Source organism: Sander vitreus, chromosome 2 (genome assembly GCF_031162955.1).
Source record: "Sander vitreus isolate 19-12246 chromosome 2, sanVit1, whole genome shotgun sequence".
Classification (NCBI taxonomy): Eukaryota; Metazoa; Chordata; class Actinopteri; order Perciformes; family Percidae; genus Sander; species Sander vitreus.
The window spans coordinates 11,120,506-11,132,454 of record NC_135856.1 but is presented as its reverse complement, the minus strand read 5'-3'; the positions used below and the strand labels follow the sequence as shown (position 1 = coordinate 11,132,454).

The 11,949-nt window shown below is 39.8% G+C and overlaps 1 protein-coding gene across 1 annotated transcript; it reads left to right on the top strand.

The window, feature by feature from the left end:
* The first annotated feature begins 1,725 nt into the window (after positions 1-1,725).
* tmc8 (transmembrane channel-like 8) lies at positions 1,726-11,918 on the top strand. Its single transcript, XM_078277171.1, has 16 exons — positions 1,726-2,061; positions 3,661-3,922; positions 5,504-5,652; positions 5,839-5,973; positions 6,069-6,121; positions 6,292-6,431; positions 6,540-6,687; positions 7,456-7,617; positions 8,230-8,378; positions 8,540-8,609; positions 8,723-8,820; positions 9,025-9,211; positions 10,439-10,596; positions 10,785-10,928; positions 11,154-11,232; positions 11,424-11,918. The coding sequence occupies exons 1-16, from the start codon at positions 2,019-2,021 to the stop codon at positions 11,565-11,567; spliced, it is 2,121 nt and encodes a 706-aa protein (XP_078133297.1). The 5' UTR covers positions 1,726-2,018; the 3' UTR covers positions 11,568-11,918.
* Positions 11,919-11,949: the final 31 nt, after the last annotated feature.

Genomic DNA, 11,949 nt, shown 5'->3' with positions numbered 1-11,949 from the left:
CATATTTACCGGCATAATCTACTCATAACTAGGTAACGTAAATTTGACCCCCAGCAGACTTGCCACTCTTGGTTCAGTCCTATTCACCCTCTACCGGTGTTTGTCTAACATTACTCAAACAATGCCAACGTACCGGTATGTACAGTTAAACCACAACTTATCAGAGACCGTCAGTTTTAATTAATTAACATATAAATTGTTACATGACATGGTGAGTCTACCCTACCTTTTTTAGTCTATGGGCTACAATGAAACGTAGCCTAATATTTAAAAAAACTTAACTGGAAGTAGAGTAGCCTATAGACTAGGCTACCATAGCATAAGACACCTGATGTTGAACAAACAGTTCTAGTTGTAACTTCACAATACTACAACTACTACTACTACTACTGTGTGGCTACAAAGTGTCCTGGTCCTTCCTCTTGACTCACCTGCACATATCTGACCACACATCTCTAAACCACTGTGTAGCCTGTGTGAGATTTTTTGTTAGTGACCTGACCAAATTAATTTTAATTCACTGTCAAGTAAAATGCCACACCTAAAAGGGTTAACATAAGCAAGCATTTTGACATGTCAAAGTAGGACAAGCACACTTGTAAATGATAAAATGAATGATGGCTAGATTCCATTCAGCTGCTTTAGTTTCAGGGTCCTGGTATTGTGTATGATGGCACACTGTAACGGTCACTGTAACACTGTTTTTGGGTCACTGGAATAGAGCCATCGTTATTGTAGGCTAATTAGTTAAAAAAAAAAAAAGGCCTATGACCATCCACAACCCATCTGTTATTTACATGTTCACATTCACATTCATTCTTACGAAGGGTCATTCTTTTTTAAATTTGAATTAAAACCTGATGTGTCCATCTATACAGTATGTTCTGGGTGATGACAGCTTAAGAAACAATACGTCAATAAGTCAATAACATAGAGCTGAACGTCTCGGTAAAAATGAAACTAAGCATGTTGGAAAAGTTCACAAGAAATGACACCCAGGCTCATATTTCTTTGTAAATGGTACTGACTGGAAGCCTCAAATGTCTTTGTGGTGTAGCAAGTGGGTGGAAAGAGCATTTCTGCTACATCATCTCATGCATTAGATTCAAACGTCGATTTCCAAACGATGAAACACTGCCCAGTGGATCATGTCAAGTCTATGTCAAGTGAACAAATATAATGTTCACAACACTGCTTTAAGCTCCCATATTTAATACAAAGGCAACGTTTCGACCCTGCTGGGTCTTCTTGTCCTGCACCTGCCAGAAGTTGGGATGTGCACACAATTACTTTTATAAAAGTCTACGTCAAGCACATGATAGTTTACATCGATCCAGTGGAAAAGGCAGATGATGATTACTTACCTGATTATTTGACTTAGTTTAAAGGGAGATTGACTTTTGGCTGTGACATTGCTTTACACACCTTAAACTGATACTTGATAATAGGGGCAAATACTATTATATATTTCACGGACAGTCATCTGAAAACAGATCAGCCTGAATTATAAATCATTCAATAGTGCTTAAACACTAGAAAATGAAATCAACTTTACCATCAACCTTCAACATTTTCTCACTTATTTTCAGTCCAGTGTGTATGCATGGGCAGTTCTTGTTATGTTGTAAGAAGAGTTGTGATATTTCCAGCCACCAATGCAACGCCTGTTTCTGCATCCTGTCATGTCATGTGATTTCCTGTGAGCTGTCAAATTCAGTTACAGTCAGTCCATGTGTGGACAAATTTGACATCTGCTCCACCCGCCAGAAAGTGAGCCACACCAACAGGACTTGAGGAACAGAACTAACTCCATATCAGCCGCTTATGGGTCTTCACTTTAGTGGAGCGTTGATGTGGGGTGCAAAGCAGGATATTCTGATGCAGATTGCGGAAGTAACTTTTTCATAACTTTAAGTTGCCGCTTTGGTGGAGATGCTTGTTGACTTGTGTTTTATATGAAGAGAGAAGATTGGTGTTTGAACATTTGCTATTAAAGAGGAAGTGCAGGGAGAAATAAAATGGAGGAGCACAACACTGTCAACTTCATGAGACTCCTGTCAGGTAACAGAAAAATAATACAAATGTGCCCTTGCATTTACAATGTATATGTGTGGGTGTGAGAGGGAGAAGACATATTGCTTGTTCAACACTTTGTTTGCACTACAAATGTATGATTCTAATGCTTTGAAGTAGAGATGTTCCGATACCGATACCAGTATCAGTATCGGCTCCGATACTGCCTAAAACGCTGGTATCGGTATCGGGGAGTACTGGAGTTAATGCACCAATCCGATACCATGTAATAAAGCCCTAAAGAAAATCTACGTTAAAGTAGTTTATTTATGTTCTTTTTCTGTTATAACTGACTGTCAAACTGCATAATAAAAGAAAGTTCTGTGGCATTCATTGTTTGTGTTGGTTCATGTTTCACAAAGAGTTTAACCTGAGCCAGACCGATAAAATATATGACACACTGGTATCAGATCGGTACTCGGTATTGGCCAATACCCTAAGTTCAGGGTATCGGAATCGGTATCAGGAAGCAAAAAATGGTATCGGATCATCTCTACTCTGAAGCACCAGTGCTAAATGTCAACAGGTTAGCCCTGCTCAGGTCTAATTCATACAAATATTTTTTTATAAAGGGTTTCATTTTAGTAATTTATTTTGGCTCAGGCATCTTTATGGCACATTAAGGTGTTATACACTTGCAAGATCTATGGATTTAAATACTTTTATTCAGCTGTAGCCAACCAACATTGGCTTACAAGACAATACTGACATTGCATATAGAGGCCAGAGAAAAGAAAAACAAAAAGGAAAGCAAGCAAACGCATATGCATATGGTTCTCTATCCAGATTAGAGCTGGGCAATATATCGATATTATATCGATATCGTGATATGAGACTAAATATCGTCTTAGATTTTGGATATCGTAATATGACATAAATGTTGTCTTTTCCTAGTTTTAAAGGCTGCTTTACAGTAAAGTGATGTCATTTTCTGAACTCACCAGACTGTTGTAACTGTTCTATTATTTGCCTTTACCCACTTAGTCATTATATCCACATTACTGATGATTATTTATCTAAAATCTCACTGTGTAAATATTTTGTGAAAGCACCAATAGTAAACACTACAATATCGTAGCAGTATCGATATCGGGGTATTTGTTCAAAAATATCGTGATATTTGATTTTCTCCATATCGCCCAGCCCTAATCCAGATGTGTAGTATAATTATAAAACAAACAAATAAAAAATACACCATCTGAAGTGATTAGTCAATCAAATAGTAAATCAACAGAACATAAATTAGCAATTATTTTGATAAATCATTTTTGGAATAATTTCTTTCAGGCATAAATGCCAAATACTTGCTGGTTCATATTTTTAAAATGTGAAGATCTCTTTTTTAAATCCTTGTAAACTGAAAACGTTTGGGTTTTGCACTGTGGGTCAGACAAAACAAGACATTTGAGGATTTAACCTTGGGCCTTTTTTTTACTATTTTCTCACTTTTCAAAGACAAAACAATTGATTGATTAATCAAGAAAACAATCTGCAGATTAATCATGAAAATAATTGTTACCCTACATACCCCCTGTAAACAACAACTGAGCTAAGTAAAACAACATTCATGTGTCATTGTCACCACAGATGATAGCACTCGTTCCACTGTGTCGTCGGACTCCTGTGAGTACTATCAGACAGAGATATTTGATCAGCTGCCCAGCATCCAGGCCAGCCGGCCCGAGCAGGACAGACAGGGTCATTGGGAAGCCTCCGAGGCCTACCAGGGTGGCCCAGAAGCGGGCAAGAGGATCAGCCATGGCCACCTGTCCAGAGGACCCAAAGACAAGGCATCTACACAGCCGCTCAGGAACATGGTCATGTGTATTCAGGGGAAGAGAGACGCCAGGTGGGAGAGCCTATCACACACTCCTCAAATCTGCTTCTTCTCATTCTAATCTTATTTTGATGTTCTACTGGAAAAGGTCCAAGCTGTCACCTACTCTAGTAGTACACTATATCGCATCCTGTAGTTAAAATGATTGACCTACTACCATATTTTATTTTGTGAACCTGTATCCCAGTTTTTTAAAATCATAAAAGCTTTGTCTACTTACAACAACGCATTTACTTGCACATGTCTATGAGTGTTGGCCAATTCAACCAGAAAGTCGTGTGCATCTCTCAGATAGTGGTGTTTGAATACTTTTTAGAGGGCTGAAGATGTGAAATTATCAAATTATTTTTTTGTGTATGGCAGAAATATGTTTCTTCTGCTTTCCTATCTTGTTAATCATCTCAGGACCCTTCAGATTCATCTTAAGTGGAGGGGGGAAACACTGCCTGAGAAAACCCTTAGAAGAGAATCTTGGTGAAATAGACAAAAATAAACACAACAGTGGCCGGATTGGCTCAGTGGGTAGAGCAGGCACACATTTATTTAGAGGTTTTATGCCTCGATGCAGAGGTCCAGGGTTTGACTCCGACCGGTGACGATTTCCTGCATGTCTTCCCCCTCTCTCTCCCCTTTCTCAACTGTCCTGTCCATTAAAGGCGGAAAAGCCCAAAAAATAAATAAAAAATGGCACAGGTGGTGGTGGTGATGGCGCAATGGATATGACACATGCCTTTGGTGTGGGAGACCTGGGTTCAATTCCTGCTGTGATACATCAACCAACATGTCCCTGAGCAAGACACTTAACCCCTAGTTGCTCCAGAGGCATGCAACCTCTGACATATTGTGTGTGTGTGTGTGTGTGTATATAGCAATTGTAAGACATTTTGGATAAAAGCGTCAGCTAAATGACATGTAATGTAAAAATAAATAAACAAAACAAAAAAATGTCATCCCTAGTGATATTCTGCCTCAAGCAGTTGAGTTAAAGGGGTGATCCACTGATTTAGTATTGCACTTTCATAAAACTGGAGACTTGCAAAAGACAGATTTAAAAGAAAAGCAAAGAAAAGAATGATCAGTATCACACGTCAGAGGCTGGAATATCCTGGCTTTTAATTCCTCATATGGCTCCAAACTCCTAAAATTCCCATAATGCAGCTTAATAGCTTCTGTCATTGCACCCCCCCCCCCGCCTGACAAACACACACACATTTCACACCTCCACACCTCCAGTTTGTAACCCAGTCTTTCTGTCAAAGTGATGACGTCACGATGATGCCATCAGAGTTGTTTTTCTCAGACTATAGAACTGTATTCCAAGAGTGAGCAGTACACCTCATGATTAGGACATTGACGCTTTAAATCCTATATGTTGAAATATACAGTAAATTAATATAAATAGTCTAGGAAGTGTTTGTTTGCCTTCTTTTAAAAATGTTCAGCATTAAAGTGAGGAGATAAAGATCGTTGCTCAAATATTGTGTTACGGTTTAGATGGAGATGGTTAATGGTTTTCGTGCTTAGGCTCAGGGGTTTTTAACACGTTAAGCTGAAAAGGCATTCATGTAATATCATATTTACGCTGCTAATTAGGGACAGGAGGAAGATGCAAATCAGCAGTATTGGTTTTTGGGAGTCCTGGAGGAGGAGCCAGAGCATCAACTGGAAGAGGGCTTGGGCGCATATGGGAGAAACTCTATCAGGCCTGTTGCCATGGCAGCGCTCTCTCCACGCCATCGAAAGTAAGAAATACCTGAAGTACATTATAAGGACTTCTTTTACCACGGGTTGGTTTCCAGTATATTGTTTTACCATGACGATGATGATGATGATGATGATGATGATGATGATGATGATGATGATGATGATTTCAGCCAAACACATGTTGTTGCACAATTAAAATCCTAACCCTCACTAATCTGTTCCAGGCAGGTTTGGAGTTGGCGTGAAGGCTTACTTTGTTTTCCTTAGATATCTGGTTTACATGAACATACTTCACTGTGCTGTTATCGGCGGTTTCATCCTGGGGCCTACAACATTTTATGGCAGGAGCAACAGCAGTGGTGAGTTAGCTTTAGTTACAGATTACAGTAAATAACCACAACTCAGTGTAGACTCCTGCAAAAACACTGTTGTGTTGTTCTCTGTGGTTTTACAGAACCTTTGAAGTTTGGAGGCAATGACTCCTTTTTGGATTTCTTCCTGGGAACGGTAAGGGTTTGTGTGTGTGTGTGTGTGTGTGTGTGTGTGTGTGTGTGTGTGTGTGTGTGTGTGTGTGTGTGTGTGTGTGTGTGTGTGTGTGTGTGTGTGTGTGTGTGTGTGTGTGTTGACTGTATGTTTTCTATATGCGTTTCATATAACCTAACTTCTCCTTTCTACAGGGCTACCTGGATCGTTCTCCGGTCTTTTTTGGTTTCTATACTCGTGGCTCCCTGAATTTGCTATGCTTGAATACACCTCTGCTGTACCTCACTGGAATTCTCACCATCTTCTTCCTCAGTCTCATCATGGTGGTCCGTCGGTCAGTTAGGATATAATTGCAATTGCAAATGAGCCAAAAGTTTCAACAGCCATTTTCCTTACATCTTAAAGAAAGCAGCTGTATTAAATCTGTAAACTTCTCTGATAGAACAACGGTTGGCTACAAGCACACCTGGATGCTCGGGAAGCGTTACAGTATGAACGTGAGCTACAAGATCTTTTGTGGTTGGGACTTCACCATCCAGGACCCTGCTGCTGCTACTCTCAAACACTGCTTCATCAGAAACGATCTCAAGGTGTGGATGAACACATATAACCTGCATGTACGATAGCACTCGTCTAATTTACCACGGCCACTGAGCAAATGCTGGTACGTTTTGAGAGTAGACAGTGAATCTGTCAAACGTATTGCCCACTTTGGCTGTTTCCCATATAATGTTTGGTCTAACAGGTTAATCCAAAATCTCCCATGCTGTAGGTGCTCAACGGAGTTGAGATCTCCTGACTCAGCCCAGGGATTTTGCATATTGGACACACATACACTCACATTCATGAACATACAGTACATTTACTGTATGCGTGACTATGAAGACACAAGGTGGTAAATGTCAATTAAAAATACCTCATTTTTGAAAAAAGGCCATAAGAAAATGGTGGAAAATGTGCTTGATTTCTAACCTCTTTGTAGAACCAGTAAAATATAGTGAAATATAAATGTGCAAAACTCACCGTAAAGAGAAGTCAATATACTGCTCGTCCCAGTAATCATTTTCTCTATGCTCCTGCCTTAAGAGAAAAGTTTACACACCTCCCCGACCCCATCGCATTTCATTTTTTTATTTTTTTATGATGGTCTTTTTAGCTTTATGATTTTTTATTTTCTTTCACATTAAAATACGTGGCTTAATGAGCTGTGTATACAATATATATAAAATCTAGCTATACTGTGTGATTTGTTTTATGTGTGTGTGTGCGTACTGCAGTTCTAATGTTGTGATTGAGGTAAATCTCTGATATATACGACGGTCCAGAGGTTTTCTGTATTTCTTTCTGTTCATCCTCAGCTGTTCCTGGAGGAGCAGAGTTTCTCCTTGCGCGAGGCTCAGAGGACACTTGGACAAAGGGCGCGTCTCTTCCTACTCAGGTCCGTCCTCAACCTGATCGTTCTGTCTCTGCTGGGTGGATCCTTCTACCTAATCTACTTCGCCACACAAACAAGTTACAAGGTGAGACTTTGATGCTGAATATCTCGCGAGATGGTTGAGGTTAGACATTGACCTCGAACGGTTAAAAGGGGAAAACCACCTAAATTGAGAATTCCAGTATGTTATTTCCATGGCCAAGAAAGGCTTAATCAATATTTGTGAACATGAGCTACTCTCTCTCAAAGCCAGAAACCAAAGAAGTAAGTCTTAAACTTGTCATGTAATCAAGTATAAAGTCTGGAGCTGCTCCATAGACAAAGAATGGGAGACTGATTTAGTATTTTTGTTTTGTTTTATGCCCAAATGAGCTTTATTCTATTGCCATTCCCCTGGGTGCTCTCAGTGTAATCTATCTTTCCCTATTCATTGTCTATGGAGCAGTTCCACACTTTGTACTTGATGACATCACACATTTGAGTTTTAGCACTCTAGTTTTTGGATTTGGAAGCTCATGTTTACTATTATTTTTAGGCTGTCTTAGACCATAGGAGTAACATGTATGAATTTTGAAAACAGGCATAGTTCTTATAAATCAGTTTTGTTTAGAGACAGACAGACTTAGACAAAACTGAATATTTGGTTTTGTTACAGTATGTCCTGGATTTTCACAACACCACTGACTGTGTTTCTTAGAGTAGCCACTGGTTGGTCAGTTTGGTCCTGGATTACCTCCCTCCCATCACCATCACCTTTGTCAACCTGCTCCTCCCTCACATTTTCCGCAAGATCTCATCTTTTGAAGACTACTCTTTCACAATGCAGGTCAATGCCACCCTTGTGAGGTAAAGTGCACAGAGAGATAAACACAGGATAACACACACAGACACACACACACACACACACACACACACACACACACACACACACACACACACACACACACACACACACACACACACATACACACACACACCTGCATTGGTTCACCCTGTCTTTTCTTCAGGAGCATCTTCTTGAAGCTGGCCTCACTGGGATTCTACTTATATTTCACCTTAACAACAACAGAACGGCAAGTGAGTTGATAGTGAGATGTATGTTTCAAGGTCCTACAGACTGATATGTGATGTCAGGTAGATGTTTTCAGGTGTGATCTTAACCCCCTTTTCATTTGTGTGTTTCTTTATAGTGCAGTGAGAACATGTTTGGTAGAGAGATGTACAAGTTGTGTATCTTCAACTTCCTCACCAATTTCTGCAGCGCCTTTCTCTTGAACTACCCCAGGAAGTGGGTTTGTTGTTTGAGCTCAACAGTCTCTTTCTTTCTTAGTCATCGTTGTCATTTGAATGGAAAGATCAATGTGTTTGATATCTCTCTTGAGTACATTCCCCAAACAGTTTGGCTTATCCATGAACAGATTGAAACTCAGTTATACTACATAGTCAAGGTTCAAGATCAAGGATCAAGGATCATCTTTCCTCTGTCTGACAGGCTGCTGCAGGAGAAGTACCCCTCAGCATTGCTGTCCCGGTTGTTGGGGAAACAGCGCTTCCTGATCCCTTTCTACGTGTTGGATCTGGTGTACAGTCAGACTGTGTTCTGGGTGGGAGTCTACTACTGCCCTCTACTGCCTCTGATAGCAGCTGTCATACTGATGGGCACCTTCTACATCCAAAAGGTTGTCTGGGACATGAGAGTTATGGATCATCTATTACACATAACTGTCTCCGTGTCATTCAACATCCTGCACTGCAAGAATGTCACAAAATGTCCGAGAACAATGACCTAAAAAGATTTAATCTAACAATAAAGTAAATAGTAATCACACTTCAATAAATAAAAGAAAACCAATCTGACAAAGCTGTTCATATAATGGAATAAACACATTCAAATTACTCATTGGGAAGAATTCAAAAGTACCAAAGCAATATTCAATACATGATGGTTAATGTGAATGACATAAAGATAAACAAACCAAGACTCCAAGACATTCAGCTGGAAGTTATTATTTGTTTCGTAACATGATGATTTTTGCACAAATTACATTAACAAATTTACAAAGGAATGATTTTGGAAAAATCTGGGAAAAAAGCTTATTTGCTTTCTTGCCAAGTAAAAGATGAGAAGATTGCCACCGTTCTTGTGTCTCTACTGTAAATATTTAGCTAGAGCCAGCAGCCGATTAGCTTATCTTAGCATAAAGACTGGAAATGTCTAGCCTGGCTCTGTCCAAAGTAAACTAAATCTACTTGTACCTCTAAAGCTTACTAATGAACATGTTATATATTGTTTGTTGAATCTGTGCAAAAATCAAAGTGTACAAATGGTCCATTGTGGTTTTATGGGGGATCAGGTGCAGGATGATTTCTTGGGTCGGTGCAGTGAGTTCCCGGAGTCTTGTCGCCACCATGACATGTGCAACTTGTTAATCAGTGAGCTGTAGAGGCCAGCTGTTTCCCCCTTTTTTTTCGGTATTTATGCTAAGCTAAGCTAAACTAAGCTAAGCTAACTATCTCCTTGCTTGAGCTTCATGATTAACGTACAGCCATGAGAGTTGTGTCAATCTTTTCATCGAACTCTCGGCAAGAAAGCAATTACAAACTATTCCTTTAAGTAATCTACTCCGATATATTTGTCAGATTCTAGAAAACAGATTTGAGTCGGTCCTACAATAGTTTGGTAAGTTAAATTAATTCATAGTACTTTTTTTTCCCTCTCTATCTTTGATCGGGTCTATTGTACAATACATGAGTTGTGACCAAAAAGCACTAGTGACCATAAACTGTTTTTGAACATTTTCCAGCAATGTCAATCTCTCTCTCTCTCTCTCTCTCTCTCTCTCTCTCTCTCTCTCTCTCTCTCTCTCTCTCTCTCTCTCTCTCTCTGTCTCTAATACTGTCTTCAGTTCATGATGCTGCGGTGCTGCGTGGCAGAGCAGAGGATGTTTCGAGGCTCCAGCTCCTCCGTTTTATTCCACTTTATGTTGCTGCTCGGTCTCATCATGGCTGCAACTACACTGGGCTTCAACCTCTACCAGAAAAATGTCCCACACTACCAAAACATGTAATTTTACTGTAATTTTGACTTATTTGCTGACTTACATAGAACATACTTTACACATGTAACAGTGTTCAGTTTCGATCCACCCTTTTTGTTTCTTCAGTTGTTTAATTGTTAATATATTTGCCTTTTTTTTTGCATTTTCTCTGCTGCTCATTTCTCAAATGTGTTCCTCCTGTTTCCCCTTCCAGGTCGTCCTGTGGTCCATTTGGAAAAGGAGAAACTGTGTTTAATGTTACAGCAGTGTGTGTGCACAGTCTCCCGAGCTCAGCACAGACCACTCTCCGCTACCTGTCATCTGAGGCCTTCATCCTGCCGCTCATACTAGCTGAGATGTAAGTATGCAACAGGTGTATGCAAACACTGGCTCTGTATTTGCAGTGTGATGAGTTTTTCCAGTTTGAAAGAAAACAGAAGACCCATTGGGTAAGATAACTAGAAGCAGCATGTGCTGCATACATGTTGTGTAAAACTAATAATCATCAATAGATACAAGCTATTTTAAAAATAGACATACAGTGCTTTCATCTGATCTGCTGGTCTTGATTCTGTTTCCTCAGTATAATCTTAACCTCATATGTGTCACGTGGACGAGCCAATCAGAAGGCCATCGAGAGACTAAAAGACATGTTGGTTATGGTAAGTCACATGTCAATAAACACTTACATACTTACAATTTAGCCACAGAAAGAATATAACAAATATTCAAATACACACAGTTGATTTGGTTGTTGCAAGTGAGTCATTCCCTGGTCTATTGGCGTATTATGCTTTTCTAGTGTAACTGTGTGCATGTGTGTCTATAAATTTGTATGCATTTTCCATCACAGAGCAGCTCAGATAAGCGTTTCCTGGTAAAGCAGCATGCCACAATGCTCAGACGTCAGAGAAACCCCCACAGAGTCCATTCTGCAGCCAACGAAGAGGACGCCCCCCTCAACCACTCTAAGGACCCCCCCTTAATGGTTGATTAAAGTCCCCAACTGTCCGGCCTTTCCATCCACAGATTTCCACCTACAAATACAGCCTTGTTATGGCCGACCAGAGCTGGGAGGGGGTGGCTGAAAATAAAAAGTCCAGGGACTGATGAACTGTCACGGTTCCAGTAACGTGATACACAAAGATAAGAAATGCAGTTGGTGCCTCTTTCTGCAAAGGTCTTATTTTAACATTCATATGCCATGTTATATAGCCACTTTTGCACCAAATGCTTGCTCGTGGGAAATTGTTGGGTCTATGTAAATTTTTTTCTTAAATCTTGACCTGTATTCAATGAACTGTGAGTGTTTTTCAAATATCTTGCTCATTAAATATTTGTAATAGTGGTTTGCATTTTTCAAGCTTTATGTGTTCCAT

Excerpts from the sequence above, each read along its gene's own strand:
- tmc8 (XM_078277171.1), top strand. The coding sequence starts at position 2,019 with ATGGAGGAGCACAACACTGTCAACTTCATGAGACTCCTGTCAG. Across the intron at positions 10,597-10,784 it reads GTCCCACACTACCAAAACAT|GTCGTCCTGTGGTCCATTTG; the intron begins GTAATTTTACTG and ends TTCCCCTTCCAG. Across the intron at positions 11,233-11,423 it reads TAAAAGACATGTTGGTTATG|AGCAGCTCAGATAAGCGTTT; the intron begins GTAAGTCACATG and ends TTTCCATCACAG.